The sequence below is a fragment of the Ixodes scapularis genome, unplaced genomic scaffold, assembly GCF_016920785.2.
Source record: "Ixodes scapularis isolate PalLabHiFi unplaced genomic scaffold, ASM1692078v2 PGA_scaffold13__105_contigs__length_92229423, whole genome shotgun sequence".
Classification (NCBI taxonomy): Eukaryota; Metazoa; Arthropoda; class Arachnida; order Ixodida; family Ixodidae; genus Ixodes; species Ixodes scapularis.
This window is the reverse complement of record NW_024609839.1, coordinates 80899072-80922782: the sequence shown is the minus strand read 5'-3', so window position 1 is coordinate 80922782 and position 23711 is coordinate 80899072. Positions and strand designations below refer to the sequence as shown.

At 46.2% G+C, this 23711-nt stretch overlaps 1 protein-coding gene across 2 annotated transcripts in view; it reads left to right on the top strand.

Annotated features, from left to right (window-relative positions):
• Nucleotides 1-23711, top strand: part of LOC8028186 (lysosome membrane protein 2) — an 81277-nt gene that overhangs the window by 32060 nt on the left and 25506 nt on the right. For both annotated transcript variants that reach the window (XM_040221717.3, XM_029984256.4), the window contains exons 3-10: nucleotides 1173-1317; nucleotides 1914-2153; nucleotides 12726-12817; nucleotides 13929-13978; nucleotides 19374-19443; nucleotides 19804-20098; nucleotides 21660-21733; nucleotides 22430-22481. In XM_040221717.3, coding sequence (XP_040077651.1) covers nucleotides 1173-1317; nucleotides 1914-2153; nucleotides 12726-12817; nucleotides 13929-13978; nucleotides 19374-19443; nucleotides 19804-20098; nucleotides 21660-21733; nucleotides 22430-22481 — 1018 coding nt within the window. The remainder of the gene's footprint in view (nucleotides 1-1172; nucleotides 1318-1913; nucleotides 2154-12725; nucleotides 12818-13928; nucleotides 13979-19373; nucleotides 19444-19803; nucleotides 20099-21659; nucleotides 21734-22429; nucleotides 22482-23711) is intronic.

Here is a 23711-nt window from a genome sequence, read left to right as displayed (position 1 = left end):
AGGAGTAGGGGGCGCTTGTTAGGGACTCCGTCGTAGCGAGCCGATCTCGGTGTTTGCGAAAACTTATTCTCCAATCGGCATAAAAGTTTAGTGGGAGATACACGATGACACGAGGAAGACATCATAGTAACTTTTGTGCAGTAGTGAGGGCGAAGTTATTGCGTTTCCCTAAAAGTTCATGCGTCAACGTGGGCTCAACTGTGAGTATCCTGTGAGGATGAGGCTTATTTTTTGCTCATTGAAGTAACACGAAGAGGATGTTTGGAAAACAAAATACCTGTTTGGCTCAAAGTGATCAAATTTCAATCGTGGTTCACTGGTACTAGACAGGATTATTGAAAGTGAGCTCAATGATGCAATCGTCGGGCGAGAGGACGGAGTGACGTCTTAATACGTTTGCAAACGCAGACACAATATCCGGCATGTCGTGAACCAAGAAAAGTTCCCCAGTCTTCCTTCGCTCGAGAATGCTTACAGAGTATTGTACATTCGTGGGAAGTCGGACAATCGAAAACGCAAGCAGCGCATTCGGTCACGGCGTGGTATAGCATGAATTGAAGCTCTTCAAACAAAACCGAAACTGAGTGGCCAACTAGTTCCCAGAGTGTACTGCGTGGCGATTCGCTGCAATGAGGCGCTTCGAGTTTTGGAAGAAGTCTATTAAGACTCGGTGGCCAATATCCCGTGACGGTTGAATAGGAACTCATTTGAAAAAAGTCTATTGAGTTTCAGTTGAGACTGAATGAGGTGTATTGAGCGAATCCTTTACACTTTCAAATGAGACTAAATTCTTTTTTTTTTTTTTGTAAGAGAAACGCGTGCTCCTGTTTCCCGTCCATCGTCCAAATGACAGCCATTTTGATAGGCGCCAAGTTGCGAAGAGCCGCCCATCGTTGAAAGATTTACTTGTTGATGGTCATGAGACATTCTCAGGCGCTGAGCGGTCACCACTCGTTAATATATTGCTCTATCTAGGAAACCATGAGGGAGAAATTGATTCATTCTCTTTGACGTTCCCCGAATGAACGTAAAGAGCACATTCAGCAAACATTCCAGAGTAATACCTCACCACTCGGATGTGGCTCGCTATGGTATCTATTTTGGAGTCCTGTCACATAGGATGTGCGTTCCTCGAGTGTCAACCGGCATCAAGCGTGAATCCATTGTTGCAGGGAGTACCGGCGGAAAGAGATCCAAGGCTTCAACGAGCCGCGCAACACGGTGCAGTATTTCGACCGGAAGAGCTTCGTGTTCGAGCCGAGCATGTCGGCGGGCAGCGAAGAGGACACCGTCTACATCCTCAACGTGCCCGTGGTGGTACGTACATGTCGCGCTTCCCGTCTCCCCGAAAGCGACGTCGGTCGCCACAAAAGTATCTTCAAAGCAATTTGCTGATTTGCTGACTGACAGCGCAACCACGTATCTCTTGGTGTTGGGCTGTGGTCCACATCGTAGATACAACACTACGTTTGAGCCTTCCGGGTGGTACTTCAAATATTAATGAAGAAAGACGCAACACACTTCAGCGTTCCTTTATTTGTCGCTGTGATTAAAGTAACAAAAAGTTTAGAAAAGGGGGCAAACTAATAGCCTGTTCACACCCGTTCCGGAAATCCCCCGAGCAGCTTGGGGCGTCGTGCAGAGCGCATGCGCAGTGGGAACACCCAAGCTGCTTAGAAGACCCAATGTGTTGTGGCGCCCTTTTTTAGAACTCTTCTAAGTCTGAGAATGCTTATATTAAACTATGAAATTTCAGATTAACATCATGTGAACACTCCCCATTCCCCCCCCCCCCCCCCCCCCCAGCTCGCCCATACACTTCAAGCATTTTCTCCTCCAGTGTTCCTTCAAAGTTTCAGACTTTCCATCTCAAGACCGGCGTTAATTGACGTCTTCTCTCTCGTCTTCGGCAGGCAATCGCCGCCATGACGCGCAAGCACGTGCCAGCCGTGGCAGCCAAGCTTATCATGCCCATCGTGGACGCCATGATGCGTAAGCACAACCAGACCCTCGCCATGAAGCGCATGGCCAAGGAGATGCTGTTTGAAGGCTACGAGGTGGCCCTCATGAAGGACCTCATGCGCCTGGCCAAGGCCTTCTTGCCCAACCTGAACAACCCGCTCAAGAACAACACCTTTGGACTCTTCTACGGGGTCAGTACATCTACTAAGCATAAAAGTTGATGACCTAGTCGGTTAAACATCTCAAAAACAGTTGCCCCGAAACACAAGGAAAAACAAGTAGAAGTGTCCTTGTCCACTCGCGCTAACTGTTCTTGAGACAACTACTAATATACTGACCGATGTCACCAAGCGAACTGCGCAGGCGCGCGCATTCCGGAAGTGGTGCCGCCGTCATGCTTCTTGTAGTCATCCCTTCCCGGCTTCCCGGCTACATACGGCTGCGCGCACGTACATCACCATAGATTATCATTTGACACGCCCCGGTATCATGTTGATTGTCTTGCATGTTTTTACTCCATAAGATTGTGTTGTTTGTGATGCCTTACTTTCCTCAGCAAGGGCAGAAAAGCAGTTTCAGTCGTCTTATCGCTTTAGAATCGCTTTGTCGTCTGCTTCGTCGTCGTCTGCTTCTTCGTCTTCGTGAACGCGTAAGCCCACTGCCGTTCACGGGGTAGTCCCACTGCGGCCGCGGAAAAAACAAAACAAAAAAACAACGGCGCCACTACTCGACCATTCTGACTTCTCGGACGTCTCAATTACCTTACAAACAAGTGAACATCTAGTGCAATAGCAAAGAACAAGAAAATTCGAGGGACAATCGGCTCGGTGTAGCACCACGGAACAGCATCAAATGTGATGAAAAACTGAGCTTGGCGGTGCTCAGTCTTGTGCATAACGTTTAATCAGCCATCAAGTAAGAGGAGCTAAATAGACTTTCTCGGTCAGCGATAGTTTTCTAGAAGTTGTCTCATTCTGGTTGACAGCCTGTGCGACAGAGTACAGATGAACAGCGGGAGAAGCATGCACACAAAGAACTGACCTACAGAAAGGCCATGCCTGACGCGCCGTAATAATTGGCATCTATCAAAAAGAAGCAACCATGCCAGATACCTGAAAGCTTGGGGCGGAGATAATTTTTCGTGCACAGTTTCTATTCAGTTTTATTTTGTTTGCGCAAGATCCGAACGCTAACAGTTGCCCGACGGGAGAAGCTTTTTTTTCTGTGGTCTCGACTGGTGCTAATGCAGAATGGATCAGTAACACCAGTCTAATAGACCACCACAAAATCGATCAGGTTCGTTCGTTACATTTTTGGCGGTAAGTACGTGTTGCACTTCTAAATTGCATTATGTAATCTTTTCGCGTAGGTATGGAAAAAAAACAACTGAAGGCTGCTTCCGAAAAAGTTGTTTTATATCAAGTGGTGCATATCGGGAATCGCTGCTCTTTTTTAGTGATTGTCCTGATCGTTTGAAGCACAGTTGTGCTTGAAACATGTCGTCGCAATACCAGTTATACCCACCAAAATACTCCGAGGAAAGAATGTATTAAAAACGGCCTCCGCACAGCAGTGCGGAGGTCCTATTCGAGATAGATCAACGAATAGGCCGCTACGGAGCAAATGGTAAGAGAGATTCCAGCTTACGGAACACTTCGGCACGCTGCATGTCTCGTGCCCTGTAATCTTACATATTTAAGCTAACTTGCAATAATTGGATATAAATTATGAAGAAAATCGCGCAACAAATCGTAAAACGCTATTTTTCCTGCCGCTCTGTCCGGCTCTGTCGACCTTTCTTTGCCATGCTTCTTTCTTGCGGGAAGACATATTATCCGAGGCCTTTTTGCCTGGTGCTGTTATTATAGCTCCGTGGCATACATGTGAAGCCACCGATTGAAAACCATGAGTCAACGCCTGGCCAAAAGTCTCGTGCTAACCCGAAAATTTCCAAACGCCGGGCGTACAATGCGCGCCGACGCGGCCGGAAAACTGGGGAGAACTACAGGTACCAAAATGCACCGCGGTAGCGGTGGCGTCGCGCAACTCCTCGTGAGATCGGTCTATTATGGTGTTCGGAACGGGTTTCTCGGCACCTACAACCGCGTCATATAGGAGCCGGCACGTCACGGTGTCGGACGTCGCGATCCTGGCGGTTCGTAGTAGAGGTGTTGTCGAAAAAAAGTACTAGCGAACGCGAATACTGTTGTCGACACGCGGCGTCCCAACCCGTGTCTGCTTTTAGTCTCCACCGACCGTCTGACTGCAGAGGGACCTGCAGCAGAACAGACGTCTGCCACATTCAACTCCGCTCGTTTCCACCGCCAGGATCGCGACAGGCAACGACACGACACTTTCATGACGTCATCGGGCGGAAATCGAAGAACTTTTTCTTCGATGACACGGTAAGCGCACCAGTCGGAGGCGCACTCATGGCACCATAGTATACAACTGTCCACCTCACAGACACACACACAAAAAAAAAAAAAAAAAAATATATATATAAAAGTCCGGCTTCTTGCGGAGCATTACTAATTGGTAATTTCTTTCCTTGTGCGTTGAATTAAGAATATTTCGGCGCATTCAAGGTTATCTTTATGTGATTTCATCGAGACGGGCGCGTTTCGAACGCCAAAAACATCACTTCTTCCTTCGACAAGCAAATATTTTTTTAAGAACTACTTCCCGCATCGCACCAGTAAGGCGCGAAAATTCTGTTTGTGCTGGATGTGACAAAGAGTGTATATAAGGTACCTGGAAGTGGAACGCGTTGCCGACATCGGTGTATTTGGCGTCCTATATCGTCCATGCATCGGAGGTGGTTCCAAAGAGGCAACAAATTACTTCCCGAAAGCCGGTGTGTCGTAGTTGTCGAAGTCCCGATTCTGGCGGTTAGTCGCGAAACTTTTGTCGAAAAGGTACGAGCGAACTTCGGTGCTGCTTTCATCGCATCCCTTTCGTCGAATGCGCCAAGTGCTTGCCTCCAATAGCTTAGGAACACGATGAATTGATGGTCTACGGCGCTGATTCCCCGGTTCACGAACACTTAGGTGACACCTCGGGGCTCCTGCCCTGGACGTCCGTTTCCTCCGAGCAGGCAGATTTGGCGACATCCAGCTCCTCTCCGCTGTTATCCAGCCCCATGTTGCAAACACACTTAGAGACATACCTGTGAGTTACGTGTCCGGTTCCAGCTGTAGTTGAAACTGTTCATAAAAAGTGACCGCGTGGGTCACAGAGCCGCTGAAAGGTACACTCTAAAACCGGTCTCTCATAAAAAGCGCTGTCCCTCTGATTTTAGAGGGGACAACAATGCTTTCAGGGGGACAGCTCTTTTTAAGAGGGAAATTGAAAAATAAAATAGCAACATCTAGAGGGACACCAACATATTAAGAGAGACCAAGGAAACCCTTTCGTTGGTCCCTCTGAACAGGAAAGACCGACAGAAAGATTCACGCGTCTCCCTTCATATTAAGAGGGGACTGGTCCCTCTTAACTGGACCAATGTAGTTCGGTCAGGAGGAGAGGGGCAGGCGCACTAATCCACGGCAAAGAGTTCGGATGGTGCTGAGGCTTCGCGCCAATTCACGGAGAGCTGGAAACGGTCGTTGCCGGAGAGCCGCAAGCGTCATGCTGCTCGTTTGACTTCCTTCGGGTGAGTAATCCTGTCATATTGACGCTTTTGTTTTGGGTGCATTGCGGGTGGGAATAACGAGCCATCAATATTTTCACGCTGGCTGTGAGATGCACGACCTTTGCATGTAAAGAGAGAGTGTTCAGCTGCAGTCCGCGGACGCGGTCGCTTCCTGGATCTGCTCGTTCAGCTAAGGACAAAGCGTCGCTAATCGTTTGCCCTGCCGTGAGCCGCAGGGCTGTCTTCCGTACAAAACACTTTTAGCGGGCTAGGGTGTCCCATTGGTACGCGTATGTCCTAGGCTGGTGATATCAGACCATTTTCTGTCCGACGCTTTTGTCTACTTTTTAATATTGAACGCGCGTTCGTTCTTCTCCCAGCTCGAGCTGCTAGCTTTGGCACTGCTACGCCGGCATTTTATTACCGGCAATTTCCTTTTATTTTATCCGTGAGCGTACACTGTCGGCATCGGGTACTACAAAGGACGGCATCGCCCTCCCTAAGGCAAAGCCAACATAAAGGCACCCTAGCTGGAGCTGTCAGTGTTTGTAAGCTTGGCTCGCCGATTTGTTTCTCGGTGTGCACCCTAAATGCTTGAGGTTGACCGCCCGAGAGCGTTGATTGACGGAAACAATGTTGGCGATTTTGCGTTTGTTTGCCTTCAGAATTCATTACAGCAATTTACACTGCAACGTTATGTTGTAGACATCGTTAGCGTTGCAGTGATTATGAACTTTTTCTCAAGTGGGAGGCGAGCAAAAACCCATAATGTGTGTGTATGTATGTGAAAATGGGGGGGGGGGGGGGGTAGGTGGACGAACTTCTAATTCAAATCCCACAAAAAAAAAAGGAAAAGGTTTTTTCTCAGTTCGCGCGTTCGAGTTGCGTCGGCGTCGCGGCGTCTGCGGAAAGAGGGGAAGGGTGGAGCGGCGGCCCGAGAGTACATTTTTTTTTTTTTTTTTTACTTTTTTGTTCGTTATATTTTGACAGTCGCGCCGGCAAAGCTACTGTTTTTTTTTTTTTTTTTTTCGGCGTTGACCATGCTTTTGTTTTTGGAGGTTTTATTCATGCTCTTTGTTTTCTGTAGCTGGTTGAATATTTTTTTTTCTGTGTGGTACATCTGCAAAAAATATATAAACAAAACTTTTTTTTTTTTCTTAGGCGCTTTAGGGCTAGGTTGACTATGGGCGTTAAATGACTGACCGTTAAAAATCTTCTTTCAGAGTGAGGCAATTGCAACGAACGTTGGCATGAAGGAAATCAGACGGGGGTTCTGCTCGGATTGCTCGTGTAAAGAGCTCTACCAGGATCCCCTGCACGGTGGAACGCACCACCCTGAGTAATGAGTCTACTGCGGCCACTCGCACACGGCCCACAATGAACTCGGTAATTATGAACTTTTTGTATTCTGGTATGTAGGTAGGCTTGTATTCTGGTATGTAAGTAGGCTTATTTACGTTCTGTTGGCATATGCGTTGTTTCTGAAAAAAAGAATAAATAAATGACTTGCGCCGAAATGTCAACAGAAATATATATGTTTTTTATTTGATTATGTTGCTTTTTAAAACATGCATTAGATCTCTTCTGCAGCTTCGAGCCGCAAATGCAATCCCTGCTTTACAAAGCACATGGGACTTCTAATGTTCATCTACTACTAAATGCGTTTTCGTTTTGTTTTGTAATACAAAAACGATTCTCGTAAATTACTTAAAACAGCAGTCTATTCTCGTACCAAATATTAATAGTAGCGGAAGTTACGTCATAAGCTAATGTCACTCGCTTTTTTATCGTATACAGATTGGGTTCCGAATCTTTGAGCTGTTTGCACTTTATTCTCGCATTTCTTTCCTACCGACTGCTTGAAAACAGGTGAAAGCGCTTCATTACCTTCATTCTAATTCCCACTCTCTGTATCTAAAGGAAAACAATATGATCTTTCATTTGGCCAGGAGTTCTCTCATCACCTATGGTATGTGAAAAAGCGAATGCAAAAATAGAAATGTAAGTTTGACGCTGCCGCATTTTTTTTTTTTTTTTTTTAACAATTGCTGCTTGCAGGATGATTTTACCCCTGACGAAGAAGTTCCAGGACCCAAGACTTTCTTCGGTTCGGAGAAACGGATCGTTTCTGGGAGCCGGTCAGTTAAACTCTCCGCTAGCACGACTATGGAGGGGGCACTAGTCATGTGCTTATGGGTGTATTACATAACGGGACTCTCTTACCCTGTGGCATGTGAACAAACCTTTGGACTTCTCTAGGGTCTGCTCGTTGAAAATAAAGTGTTTCGATTCAGTTTATGTCAGAGAAGCTCAGACAATTGCTCATGGCCGTTCAAAAACAACATAAATTCTGAGCTTCTGCTGATGGCAAGAGACGCCGAATAATTTGTTTTTAATGCTATGAAGTAGGTAACTACGCTCTAAAAAAAGCACAGGAATCTACTTTCCGGAACAGCACTTGGAAAGTCAATCACCTTAACTCACGGAAGCTGCTCAGCGAATCACGATGCCGAAACATGATTAGACCACAAAACCCAGTCTGAGTTGTGACATTAAGCAATGCAAAACGTCACGCTTGTTGTGCTTAGTGTCGCAATTCATTTTTTTTTATAATATCATATGTTTCGGCATCTACATTCGCTGAGCTGCCTCCGAGAGTTATGCTGATTTTCTTTCCATGTGTTGTGCGGGAAAAAATGTATACTTATTTTTTTTTTATGTTACCCGCTAAAAAAAAAAAAAAAAAAATTTAACACGATTGTTATGTTTTTGTTTATGATAGGCAAAAGGAGTCACTTTGCAGCACGGAATTTTTTGTGTGATAGTTTCCGAGAAACGCCGATTTCTGGCGTCGTTCTAACGTCTTTTTTTATCCGTAAAAGCTACCAGAACATCGGTATAAAATTACTATTTTGATAAAGACATTTCAAAATATTTTCTTGTGTCATGGCAAATAAAACACGTGTTTACTCTTAATGATTGTCACTGTTTTATTTCAATTGTGTTACGCAGCACAGAATAACTTTGGTTAAACAATATCAGCGAAAGTGCGAGAACTATATCACTGCAGTGCAGCATGTCACCCGACAGTCCAAACACGAAGGAGCAGAAATTCTACGATACAATAAGAGAGATAACCTAAAGCCGGGGTCACGCTGCTTATACATCATACAAAATACATTCTACAGACATGTTCCGATACGAGTCACCGCGACATCCGTGCTTTGTATGCCACGTGACAAAGCAACCCCTTGATTTGGTTGCCTCGTGGCGTACGAGGCACGGATGTCGCGGCGACTCGTTCCGGAACATGTCTGCAGAATGTATTTTGTATGATGTATAAGCAGCGTGACCCCGACTTAAGGGGGACTATACTCCTGCATATTAAGCGGGCCACCGTCCCTCCGAATTTAAGGGGGAAAATATCTCAAAAATGTCTCTCTTACAAAGTGGGACTGACCTCGAATTTAAGGGAGACGCCTTACCGCTTACTTTAAGAGGGGTGGTGTCTCACTTAATTAAGAGGGAGCATCCCCATGTAATATTAAGAGGTCTGTCGCCCCCCTTAAATTTAAGTGGGAAAAAATCGAAGAAATGTCCCTCTTACTAAGTGGGACCGGGCTTAGAGTGTAGGTCTTCCCCCTTTTTGCTACTTCGTCATTCAAGAAATAAAAATAAAGTATTTGAAGTAAATTACTAAATACCACAATAAAAATGTAATTTAGAGTTACTAAGTTATTCAAAAGTCATTTGAGTAACAGGGTGTAGTTGAGCTTGTTGGTGCATATTGCTAGATATGGCCAGCTGAACTTAGGAAAATAGAATTTCTCTCTCCAATTCTATTTTCCTAAGTTCAGCTGGCCATATCTAGCAATAGTCACTTGAGTAGAGTGGTTTCAAGTTAAATTTACCTCAGTAGGGTAGTTGAATTACGTACAAGTCTGGTTAAGACGAGCCCTTGTGATGCGTACAAGCAAAATGTATTTTAGCAACGTACAATGTAAAACAAAAACACACCCAAAATTTGTTTTTGTTTTTGGTGAATCCCTGCTGCGGTCACTACATACTTAGTCTAAGATGCCACGTGGCGTCAAACTATAACAAATAGCATAGTTTTTAGCAACGATACCAATATAGTTATTATATTACCTGATTACAATGTTTTCAGAAAATAAGACAACCAACTGAGAATCCAGGAGCGTATCAAGTCAACAATCTAGCCATCGGAAAAACAGACACACACACAAAAAAAATCGACACGCTTCGTCGGACGAGTTTACAGAAATGGGCGCGTGTAACGACGTAATAGGTCACATAAGAAAAAATCAAGGAAGCAGACAATGCCCACGTAAACGATAAAAAAAAAACAAAAAAAAACGCCGCTACGGCGCAATAAAAATCCTATTAAATAGTATGCAGAAAAAAAGAAACACGGACGAGACAATCTTGCGCTTTTGGAAACGAATTATTCATACAGTTCTCGGGAATCCGTGAAGGTCGCAGTCAGAGCTTATTACCGGCGGCCCATTTGCAAGACGTTCGCAAGCAGCCTCCGCGCTTCGAGAGCTAGTCTGGCCACCGTGGACGGAAAACTCTTTGTTTGGGCGCCAGTCAGGAAACCTTGGGTACGCCTCAACAATGCTTGAACTATCAGACGATCTGCACACGCCGGTACCAAGATGGCGGCGCCCAGGGGCCGTGCACTTACAGACGTCTACTCCAATACAATCTAGAAGACGGTGTTCGCGCATTTCCCCTTCAAACGTCATCACTGTAGGGGATTCACGCAGCGTGACGTTGCTTGCGTCTGTATCACCGCCAGCGCGCTTCGCGACGTCAGCCCACGGTGACGCCACGCCGGACGCGTCTATCGCTTTGCGGTGCACAAGCAGAACGCGCGATAAGGGATGTAATTGAAAACACTTTTTCTTTCAGTGCTACTACAATCTGTCGTGGCCTTGTAGGGCTGCTGCTGACAAAACGGGCTTCACTTATAAACCTTTCTTTCTTCTTTTTTTTTTTTCCCCACGGATTCGACGGCCGCGAAACGAGAAAGTCGTCAAAAAGAGCGACTCAACGGACGATTTTGTTTCCTTGGCCACGTGCCGGCGTTCAGATCAAGAATAATAATAACAAAAAAGAAAGGACCTTGTAAAAGGCGATTGGCTTTCGCTTTTCTTTTTCCCGCGTATGTTGCAGGTCCGGGAATATCCTGGAGGCGAGTACTCCCCGCCGAAGCTATCGAAACGTTCACCTTGTTTTCCGGTAGTTAATGTGCCTTTCTGCATATGGCGCGTGCCAACGAATTTCCTCTAGTAAGCGATTCGTTGTCACGTACCTCACGGTCGGAGAGCTGCGTGAACAAAAATAACTCTCTAAGCTGAACAAATTGAGGGCGGGGGGGGGGGGGGGGGGGGGGGGGGGCTACGGACAGGCAGCTGTTCTAAGCTGTTCCAGGAGGCCAGCGAGCGGCGACACGTGTGTAAAACGAGACTTTGGAAAAGAAGTTTGTTCAGCGATGTGGATGCGGAAAGTCTGACCTTATTTGGTTCCCACGTGTGACAGCCTTATTCACCCCAGACTTCGGCGTATTGTCGTTTGTCTCCCTTGAACGTTTGAAGCAAAAACAAAACCAAAATGCCCGAATCCTAATGAGAAAGAGAAGTAGAACGTCGTTCAGTACACTAGCCCACATATTTCAGAAGGAATACATGTTCGAGAGCCACTGTTTAGAGGTCAGGGCTATAGACCGTTTTCCCCCAAGCATGGCCCTTTTGTTGGAGAAACACTAAGTGCCATAGCCTCCTCTATACTCACAGAGCCTAACAGTTCGATGACGGAGCCATAGAGTGCCCGGTTGGAGATTTGGAGCGCGAGGATCTGGTAGCACAGAGCATTTCTCGGGGAGTCTGGTATTCAGCGCACAGCTTTTGCAGCGGCGAGGACCCGAAACGTGGTTTTCAAACCCGACGAGAAAAGAAGCGGTTGCCGGAGGAACGCGAGAAGCACGAGCGGACATTCCATCGCTCGGGACAAGTGTGTTTCGGCGTCTCGCCGCAGCGGGGCGCCCGTTACATGACTCTTGTCTGCCGCTCTACCTCTTCACTGTCGGCGGCCGCGTCACGTGGCGATCTGCCAGGCTTTGTCAGTAAAGAGGAGGCTACAGAAGCACACGTGTTGTGTGTTTGTTTAGAGAACGAGATGCTAAATTCAAGCGCGCTCTAAGCGCAAAAGTCGCCGGCGGCCTTTTGAGTTTGCCACTGTCTATTCCTGTTTATCGCCACTGCATTAAAATAATCTATTTTACTTGCGGCCAATTTATTCATCACTCGTCTGAGCTTATAAGACCTTCCTCTGTCAGTGAACTTGACGATGTCCTTTAGCTTCAGAAATTGTCTTAGGTGCGCCAACGTTTTACTAATATCGAGTAAGGATACTTAGGCTTCCGCTAAACTCCTATAATCGAAACGTCCATTTCCGTTGAACTTTGGAATAAAATGAGGCTTCAACGAAGGCAATCGCCCCATAAATTTGGCGGAAAGACCTTCCCCACTGAATCTAGCAAAAAGAAACACTCCGTACGTGACCTGACATATATGTCCGTGACGTTACGTTTGACCCTGACGTTGCATCTGTCCCTGACATTACATATTTTAGTGACGTTACATCTCTTTTCAACTTCTTGCCCCCTGCCAATAAAATGTTTTCTTCGTTAGAAACCTAACCTGAATCAGGGCAGCTGTAGTACCGGTCACAGCCTTTGAGGTTCAGTCAACAACACCGACGAGAATAGTCGAGGCGTACGCCGTGTCCTTCTCTTCCTTCGTGTGATGTCATCACGGGCGGACGGCGCCAACTCGGCGATTGAACCCGAATTCGACGCCGAGCGTCTTTCAACGCGCTGATTGGACACGAGGGGTTCAGCCGAGCTCTGACGCAGCGCTCGTGACCAATCCGCGTCCGCGCTCGATCTCGCTGCGATGTCGAAGGTCGAGTGCGCAAGTTTTTATTATTCTAAGGGATGTTGATTCGGTGCACAAGTCTGGCATCCATCTTAATATATAATTGTGCTCCGATATTTTTTTTTCTTAAGTTCTTGTTCATTGGTTATTTGTTTTTGTTTCTGCAGAAGAACAACAGTCACGACGGGCTGTACTCGGTGTACACGGGGGTGGACGATTCGTCCAAGTTCGCCAAGCTGGAAGAGTGGAACAACCACAAGTAAGGCGACAGTGAACCTCTCACGTGATCGCTCAGCGTGTGTGTGTATGTTTGCGCGCGCATGTGTGTATGTGTGAGCGTGTGTGTGTGTGTGTGTGAATTTAAAACTGTCCCACACAGAAAAAAAAAACACGAAACCATAACGGCGAAAATGTCTTAACAGCGCGGCCACACCTTCAGATAGCGGCCTGGTAATTCCCAAGGTGGTCGGAGGAAAAAAAATTGGCAGCGATTTATCATTTCTTTAGTTTTAACGATTGTTTAAATTTGTTTCGAAAGTATTAAACGTGACATGGCATTGTAGTGTCACGTGACCCGATGCCATGGGACGTGGTCACGTGACCGTCACGTCACGTCTCCGCGTAATGTTACCTAGCGTCACGTCACGTAACCCGACGTCTCGAGAAAAGAAACTAACAGGAAGAATTGGAAAGAAACAGTCTAGCAAACCTCCAGACTAAGAAAGATCAAAACAGAAAAGGAGATTGGACTAGAGTTGAGGTTCCAAAAAAAAAAAAAGATGTATTAAACTAAACTCGCCATCCGAACAATGAAGACATCAGACGCCTGCTCTCCATCTGAAAAGCGGGTACACGTTACAAGGTCTTCTCATTCAAACTTCCTATTCAAAAGCTTCGAGACCCCACTAAGGTTGGTGACAGGATAAAAGTACAGGAGAAGCACTTTTCGCTTCTTGAGAGGAGGCGACGTGGACTTTAAACCTGTCACCCCAACTGCAGTAATATTTAGCGGCGAAATTGATGTTACGTGACGTGACGTCATGTGACCTCACGTAATCACGTGCCAGCAGGACTTGAAGGCGTGACATCAATTTTCCCGCTAAATTTAGCGGGAAAGTTAATGTCACGTGAGCTCACCTCATCTCTTTTTAAAGCATTCCATGTTTTCAAAAAAATATCCCCTTGCAATGTGCTCATCCTGACATATCTTCTTTTTTTAAATATATATCGAATTAGTCCTGTCATTACCATCTACCAAGTGCAACCAACTCAGCTTGACAAAATAGCCTTGCCGCGCCCAAATTCGTACCGCGTGGCTTGGAGGTTCACGCGACCTTCGTTTTTTCATTTTCTTTTCGCCTCCTTTCCAGGCAGTTGCCGTTCTGGAAGGGACCCACTTGCAACATGATCAACGGAACCGGTGAGCAGAAGCGAAACCCCAAGAAACACAAACTCTCGCAATAATATTATTAATAATAAGAAAAACAAAAAGGCTGCACGGTTTCCTAAGGGCGCAACCGCCTTCTTATCGGTCGCATTGGTTTGTCAGATGGAATCCAGCTCGCGATCGAGGTCGCAACAACGCACGCTGAGCGAAAGCGAAGTCGCGGGGAGTTCGAAGAGAAAGTCGTTGGCTGGAGGTCGCCCGTAAAAGGGAGGGCCCCCGGATAAAATTCACGCTTGGCGTTCCTTACAACTTGTACTGACAACTAGGGAGCCTTCATGTGCGCTTTGCTAGGGTGATGCCGCCCTTTGTAATACCACTCGCCGACAAACCAGCAGCCATTTTGTTCCTCGGCAATAATCCGTGGGGCTTATAACCCTCCCGGAAACAAGCACCTTATCTCAGAAGTTCGGAGCAGCGTTGTGGAACCCACGGAGGGAGGATTAGCATTTTCCCCCTCGGATGGGATTACCGATGGACAGAAAGGCCACTTTCCGGCGCACGGGGAAACAATGAGAGAAACAAAATGGCGGTAGAAGAGGGTGTGGGAAAGGGAAACAGGCAGTTGGCATCACTCTATGCGAAGCGCACATGAAGGCACTCTACTGACAACCATTGTGGCGCGAACGCCCAAGACAGGTGCCACGAGCGAGCGAGTGCTTCGCCGTAAGGAGCCCCAAATGGGCGTCCTGGTATCTCAGCTGTAGATGAGAAATTTTCGCTAGTGCTGTACTACTGGTATCCCGAAGTCTGGCGTGCACCCAGTGTTGTACGCGTGACTGAAAAAAAAAAAAAAGAAGTCGCTTATAACAATTACAATTACTTTATTCAAAAATGTAACTGATTACAGTTATCAATTAATGCATCACAAAAGTGACTGAAAAATGACCAGAAAGTAATTGATTACTCTTCACAGTACTTTCCTTACAATTTTTATTACGAATTAGAAAAAAATACATGCATGTATGTTTGAACAAATAATTAGGAGCTACCGAAGCCTAGTTGAAGATTTTCCATTTTCTAACTCCAGAGAGATCACGTGACCTTCTTCGCGGTCGCTTTGAGAACAAAATCAGCTATTGCTAATAGAATTCGTCACTTTCCTCAGTAGTAGAGATAGACGTCCTATTCTTTCTGGTATCGTGGTATCTTTTTTCAGTTGTTTAGGGATAAAAAAAGTGTCCAACGTCGGTGCAACGTAGACGAGTGACGCACGAGCAGATACAGAGTGATTTTTTTTACGTAAAAATTTTAATTTAATGATAGTAACAAAAAATAGTCATTGAGTCACCAGCGAACGTTACCGCAAAAACAAAAACTTTCAGTCGTTCCACTCTGCTGAAGAAGGAAGCAAAGCTGTACTATGGTGGAATAAGTAATTGGCGACGTGCGCGACCGAAAGCGTCGCTGTGGTCGGCCTTCCACGATTGGCCCAAAAGCTGACTATGACGTTGGAAAGGGTATACCATCGACGGAAATAAGAGGAATGAAAGAACTTTAATTTCGACGGTGTTGGCAGTGTTGCTTTGAGAGCGCAATGATTTCAGGCTTCCATCATGCTATTTACAAACACCATCGAACTTGTTGTTCGCAAGGTAATGACGTCACAAGGGGGAACCATAGGAGGGCGCCACCAAAACATCTCGCCGCAAGTCGGCAAGCCAGAGTGGAATGGCTCAGGAAGGGCTCGAAAGGTTGCGCCATCTATGAGCGACGGCGGCAAGCAGACAACCGGCAAACACAACACTCTGGACAGCTACCGCCATCTATGAGCGACGGCGGCAACCAGAGTGTTGTGTCGACATTTCTGTGCGGACGGACACGATCCTAGGAAAACTAGCCCTTAAAGGGCCCATGAAACGATTTTCGGGTTGGGATAAATCATTTTAGATTGGGATTTTACTAATAGCACATCGTTCAGTGGACCAAAAGAAAAAAGGTAGAAGGTCAAAAGCCCGATTTTCAGTGCGAAAATTTGAAAACAGAGCGGACTATTTCGTACCTCCTCCCCTTCGCAACCTCTCTGCCTTTTCACTGTGATACATCCGCGGTCCCAAAAGCGCATCATCGGGTCCAAACTGACGTCACACGCAACCGGACCTCACTTAATCCCTTCACCCCTAAGCTGACATTGTGCTGGAAACTACGCGCTTGCCGCACCAATCAGCCGCCTCCGTTTCATCACTTGACTTCATTCTCTGCAGCCACATTTGCCATGCTCACGTGGCAAGTGTGCCTGGCCCAATGAGCACGTAGCTTCCACAGCACTGTCAGCTTCGGGATGAACGGGGTGGGGAAAGCAACTTTTGTCTGAATTTTGAACGACCGGCTAATCTTCTAGGGGAACAATGGCTCTGTCCGGCTACACAAACCAGATTCCGAGCGAGAGGGGCCTCCCTTCTTTTCGTCTTCTTGAACTGTTTGGTGGAATGGGCGATTTATGAGTTGAGGAGGAAAACTAAACAGGAAAAAGTTGGAAAAGCGTTTCATGACCCCTTTAAGAGCTCCGCTGTAAAAAGTAATTAAAGCGCTAAAAATTTACAATAAAATGTAATTGATTATAAGTAATCAGTTACTTGTAAGTTGTTACGCTGAAGTCTGCGTGCACTACGCAGTTGTGATGCACGTCCGCACGCCGGTACGATGTTCATTCAGATCGAAACGAGCAAACCCATGCAGGATTCCTGGGTTTCTGCAGCTCGAGCACTGGGAGCGTTTGCCTATCATTTGACACTTTTTATGTGCATCTTTCTGTGCATTTAAATAAAAGAAACATCATCGAGCGAGGAAGATTTATATCAGGCTTGAACGCGGACAGAAAGTAGTTGCTCTTCTGAGCAAATCGAAGCGTTGAGCTTGATTTCTACCTTACACTTCGTTCGTCAGTCGCGCAACATCCTACTGCGAGCAAATCAGAACGCGAAATAAAAATGAAATAAAGCTTCTAACGAGCTAGAAATCCAAATATTTGGTTTCAGTATGACTGTGTTTACGTCAATAAACAGTTGCTAATTATACTGTACTTTAGGTTACAATAACTCTTTTTTTCACGTTGTTTTTGGTGATAGAAAAAATGATAGATCAAACTGGCCATGTTTAAACATCAATCCCTATTTTCTAGCTACATTGATTGAAATAAAATAAATATTATTTAAACGAAATACATCTTATCTAATTAAATTTTTTTAAATAAAGAATTATTTTCGAGACTCTTCTTGCATCAGAAACACAAATATATCGAACACCCAAGTCCCACCAAAGCGACAATCAGAAAAAAAAAAAAAAAAACCGACAACGGCAAGCCTTAATTACATGCAGCATGCACACGAAGATAGCTTTTAATGCTTCGCAATCACTCGTGCTTACTTCAAAAGGAGGCTTGGAGCGTAAGCTCATCTGATTCTCTCACAGGGGTTGTGATGGTATCAGAACACCAAGCTCTAAACGGCTGATTCAAATAAAGAAAAAAAAAAAGGGGGGGGGGGTAGATTTTAAGTCATCTAGCATTGAGGTCTACCCACTAAGCTTTCAGTCAAAGCCAATGAGAACTCGGTATCGTTCTGACGTCACCGCAACCCCTGCGCAAGAGACAGGCGACTTGCTCTCCGTATAGGCTGCTAAGACCGGCAGTCTTGATGGTGCGGAATGCAAGTAGCAAAAGTACCGTGGAAGCTCGCCGTCAGTACCTGCTTGGCAGTCGCGCACGCAGCTATGGCCGCCAGTGAATACTCCCCATAAGCCTGCCAAAGGTACATTCGCGTCTGTGTTGCACGACCTCTAGGCTTTGTTGCTGTCAGCTGTTTCTGTTTTGTCGATATGGTGGGAATCGGGCATAAGTGACGCGCTGTCAGTTTTGTCAACGCGGTCTCGTAATGCCCGTGTCCCACTAGAGCGACAGACAGAGACAAAAGACAGCGACAAGCCTCAAACCCATGCAGCATGCTCGCGAGGTAGCTTTGGCAGGCGTTTAGTCGTTCGGTGCTCGTGAAGTAAGCACGAGCGATTGCAAGCCTGTCAAAGCCACCCTAGCGTGCATGATGCTCGTGTTTGAGCATAGCCTCCTTTAATCTACAAAGCCTCTCAAATTCCGAAAGACTCTGGTTTTAGGCTTGTCGTTGTATTTTGTTTCTGTATGTCGCTCTAGTGGGACACGGGCATAACGGTTAGATTTTCAAGCCGAAATAGCACCAGACTGTGGGCAAACAAGTCCGCGTTTGCCCAAATCACGACTGCGCGTGCGCAAGAACCAGATCCACGTCGAGCAATGCATTTACACATGTGCTGCGTCGATAGCAGCCTCACCGCGGCTGCATGATGAAACAGCCGCGTGTTGGCGTATGGAGCATGGCACCTGTCGCGCGGATCGGTATCACAATGGCTGACGATGAATCGTGGAGCGCGTGTTCCATAAAGCGTACAAACAGCAGACACATTCAGGTCCACATAAAAACAACAGCTTGTTCGAGTGACCCAGTCAAATCGACCTGTTGCAGAACGTGGAGTGCCCTATGCAACGCCGAAAAGAGTTCTGGGAAATGGCTGTATATAGAACCGGCTGTAGCAGACAACGGAGGCAGCGGAGGCGAGCGGCCAATGGCAGGCGGACAACTGCTCTACTTTCTCTCAGTTTCGCTCTCTCCAGTGTCGCGTAGTAGATGCTGCGGCAGAAGCAAGGATGAGCATACAGGGCGTTCCCATAAATCACGCACTGCTTTTTAAGATTATTTGCATACTGGTCTGTTGTGCGCTGTACCGCTTCTTCACAAACATTCACTTTTATTGCACGTTCGCAAAGTTCAAGGTTGAAGAAGGTTGCTAACGCTAAAGTCTACGAGCTTTGTTTGTTGGCTGTATGTTTATAGTTTGCACGACGTGGGCTGCTGAAGTCTATAACCCGTGTTGATATACAAACAGTACACTCTCAGAAAAAAAGGTGTATTATTACGCCCCTTGTCCCATATAATACACCCCAAAACTTCAATTCGACGCACAGCGCCCCCTAATCGAACAGGCGGCCCCAAAGTTTACGAGGGGCTTGATAGCCGTGTGGTACAACTTATTAAAATAGCTGATGTACGTATTATTGACTACAAAGAAGACTATCGGAGTTTTCTTGGCCGTACTGCAAAAGCTCCGTGTTTTCTTTCTTTGGTATTTGATACGTACTTTAGCAATTTAAAAAGTTATATTGCATCGTTATCAAACCTCTCGTAAAATTTGGGGCCGTCTGTTCGACTATAGGGCGCTGTACGTCGCAGTGAAGTTTTGGGGTGTATTATATGGGACAAAAGGGTGTAAGGTGATACCCTTTTTTTTAGACTTGCGAACAATTGCGGTTGATTGGTAAGCAGTTTCTTCCGATCCCCGGCAGATGGAGGTCAGTTCGCGCCGTTCGTCTCCAAGGATTCCGAGCTGTACGTGTTTGCGACGGATCTCTGCAGGTACGTGGTTCGGCTCACGTCTGTTACGCGAAGTGCGCTAGTATTCAAGCAACACCTAGAACGCGGTTTCCTAACTAATTTCAACTTCAACTGAGGAAAAGATAAAGAGGAGAATGTGGGCCCCGCGTTTTAACTCTCCACGCCCTCACGATGCTGTCACATCATGTCTGAAGCAAGAACCGTGTCTTTTAATGAGGTTTGAGCGGCGTGACTGCTGCATAAGAGGTGTTGGTTCTACTACCTCTATCTCTCTCGGTATCTTCAGTGTCACGTGACCTACAAGACATTCCCATAAATCATTGCATGCGGCCGTTTGGTTTATTTTTTGGCAACTAGTCTGTCGGTGTTTAATCTGCCCAGGTCGATGCGCTTCAACTACGAGAGGGACACCGAGGTGCACGGCCTGAAAACGATGCGGTTCACGCCGCCGGCGACCCTGTTCGCGTCGGCCGACGAGGACGAGAACAACCGCTGCTTCTGCACCACGTCGACGTGCCCCAGGAGCGGCGTCGTGTACGTGTCCACCTGCCAGAAGGGCGCCCCCATCGTGCTCTCGTCGCCGCACTTCTACCTGGGCGACAACGAGTACGTGAACGGCGTCGCCGGGCTCAGTCCCGTCAAGGAGCAGCACGAGACCTTCCTCGACATCCATCCCGTAAGTGCCACCCCTGCAGGTATACCGTCGTCGCCAGCTCATACATTGTGCAAAAGACAGGGTATTCGCACTGCAGATACGATGACGAAAGCATCTGCGGACACGTTTCAAGCGCCTCTCAAGCACGTGTATCCGTAGCCTCCTCTATACTCACAAAGCCTGGCAGTTTGACGACGAAGCCATAGAGTGCCCGGTCGCAGATTTTGAGCCCGAGGATCTGCTAGCACAGAGCATCAAAGAGCCATTTCTCGGGGAGCCTGGACGTCAGCGCACAGCTTTTGCAGCGGCGAGGACCCGAAACAGACTTGTTCGCTCGGGAGAAGTGTGTTTCGGCGTCTCGCTGCAGCGGGGCGCCAGTCACGTGGCTCTCATCTGATCCGTTGTCTGCCGCTCCACCTTTTCCATTTCGGCGGCCACTTCTCGTGGCGATCCGCCAGGCTTTGTCAGTATATAAGATGCTATGGTTTGTCTCATACATGTGACATGTCTCCGACAGTCTTTGATGACCTATGTCAAAGCGACCGTCGCACCATGAAAGAGACACGCCTCGGACACTGTCTGCAGGCTGTCTTTTTTACGATATATCAGCGGTGTGGAGCGCGACTTTAGAGCAACTACAGTCCGCGACAAAGCAAAACGACATCGCCTTAGTTTTAAGACACCGCATCCAAAACTCAGGAAGCCGCATTTTTTCACTAAGCATAAAGCCCAAAAATGGCGCCGTCCACAAAGATGTCTTCGAATGGTGTGCCGATGCTGTAAGCGTAGCCTTTATGAGGGTCTGTAATCCTCGCCAGCTAAACTGACGATCAACAAAGCTCGCGGACATTCCAGCTGTCCCTTACTGGGGACAGCTGGACACCCTCCACTTTAAACGTTGCTCCACGCACCGTCTCTCGTTAAATCGTCCAACTCACCAGTTTTGTGTAACGTGTCACGCTTCTCTAGGGCCTTTTTTTACCCATCTTTTAACTTTTGGCGACTACTTCGATGGTCAAGGTTACCTACATTTTGTTTCGCAAATGGCGTACCACGGTGTCATTAAGAGCATGCATTGCATAAGCGCTCGCGCGCTATAAGACTCTTTCTGAAGCAGTGCTCTCGCTTCCGTAGCCCTCGGAGCACTTGAGCTACACTCCGCGGGACTCTCCTGATAGGCAGTGGTATACGTTTTAGAGCAATACAGTAGTGGTATACATTAGTGGTATACGTTTTAGAACACTACAGTACTGTGCTTCGGCGTGACTTGGCAAAGGACGTAAGCCGCGTCACACGCGGGTCGATTGTAGAGCGAGCGTGATAAGCGCGTGACTGCTCTCCAAAGGAAGAGTACACCGACGGTACCAGGTCACATGCCTAGCTTTTTTGCTGTGATTGGCTCGCTGTGGCCGCAGCTTTTGCCAATCGCCAAGTTATATGCTCGAATGGAGTATCGAACTAGAACTTTTAATCTTCCATCAGAAATTGCACAGACGTTTGTTGCGTCAGAAATTTTGATCCATGCGTCACGAAATCATAAGAAAGTTTTGTGCTCGAAAGTTCCTTTCACCTTCTTCCTCAGCTCACGGGTCTGGTGCTAAGGGCATCAAAGAGACTACAGATCAACATCGATCTCAAGAATTACGACAAGCTGCAGTGAGTAAAAACCATTAAATTAAATTAAAAATCATTAAATGGGGAACTATTTTAATAAAAAAATAGCATATTTGGAGTTTAGAAAACTCACGCCTAACACTTGCCGCTCCACCTTCCAGCAGCCTCCCCATATCCTCGCGCTTTTCATACTTTCACAAAAAGATTTATACACGATGATTTTATTTCGCCTTGCTGGAAATTCCTGAACAATTGCAACACATTTTTGGTCGGTTTTCATTTCATAGCTCTTGTTTAGCGATAAAACATAAGCGTAAAAAATACCAAAATATTCAACGTTTTGAACTGATTTTGATGTGAAACCAAAACTTATATAGTTACGAGATTTATACAATTCAGTCATGAAATTAGATGACGAAGATAATGAGACGTGACAATTGTTTTGGCAATAGATGCAGTTGAATCAGCGCAGCAGGCAAGTCTGGTATCAAACTTCCTGAAACGCTTTTCCATGCTACCATTATTACGTGAACCTTGCATGTCTTCGCAAACCAAATCGGCCGATATAAATACCGTGAAATTTTTGATTGACGTATCCACTGCCTGCTTCAACAGCCAGAAAGGTGTTTCTTTTTATGATGTCCCCGATTTTTGTTGATGGGGATTGAATCAATAATTTGAAAATTATCATCAACGATAAAGTCAAACATTCACATTTTTTTTTGTTGCTCGTTTCAGACTGCTGAAAAATGTCGAAGACACCGTGTTTCCAGTGGCATGGATTGAAGAGGTATCTATACAGCGTATTTCGACGCGACCGCGACATCTACATAGTGTCCCAAAAGTTTTAGCTTTTTTTTTTTTTTACCGCAAAAATAATTAATGCATTGGCGAATGCTCATCCTCCACCCTAATGTAGTCCCATCAGGTATTACAATCATGTAATACCCGATCCGCCGGGGAGACGGGGGTGGCACCCACGTAACCCCTACCGCTGTATCTGTTCTGAAAGCCGAAATAGAAGTCACGTGCAGTTCCTCGAGTGGCCGCTGCGGGAGAAATGGTGGCGTTGTGTTCGTCATTAGCTCGGTGTTCGGAGACAGATTGAGGCCGCTTTTTCAAAGCTGTCTCTATGGGAGTTTCCCAACTGAGTGTTTTAGTGACGTTGAGCGCTGGCTTCCATGTCATGCTGGTACGGAGGCTGCGATCGTTATAAAGTCAGCTCCAACCCTTAAACATGCCCCCTCATACCATATTTGACGCTACGATTGCGTGTAGACACCTCCCCCTGCGATCCGAAACAGCAAGTACGTCGCTGACGCTGGCAATCGGGTATGAAGCAAGCGCCGCCATCTTCTCCGCGCCTTTGCGGTAGTAGTAAAAAGGTAGTAAAGGTCAGAAAAAAGTAGCAATGGCTGCATCTGCTAACTTTTTACTACCTATTGCGCGTTTGAGGTAGTAAATTGTTAGTGAAAGGTAGTAACGCTCAGAAGGGGGTAGTAACTGCTGCAGTTACTAGCTTTTTACTAGTAACTACTAGTAACGTTAGCTGGTGGTCATTCCCCTAGTGAAAAAGCCATTTGTATGAGAAGTTTCTTGTGTTCAATAAACACATATGAATCATACAAGATATATAAGAACATATAAGAAATATATAACATATATAAAAACATAGAAGAAAATTATATATCTTAAATGTTCTCATATATCTTATATGATTCATGTGTGTTTATTGGACACAAAAATTTCTCATACAAATGAGATTTTTTAATAGGGTCCTACGTCTATTTGCTGAGAAAAACAAATTCGGTGGTACGAAATGTATTCTGCAGAAAGTACGCACTCAGCAGCAAGGCCCCAAGGGGCCTTGCTGCTGAGTGCGGCTTTATTATGAATGTTTTTAACTAAATATATTTTCTGAAAGAGTGATCAAATTAAGCCTAAAGCAATTAATACCCGTGCCACAAGGGCAACTCGAATTCCATTTACAACGGATGACCTTTGAGCGGACGGCCAATCA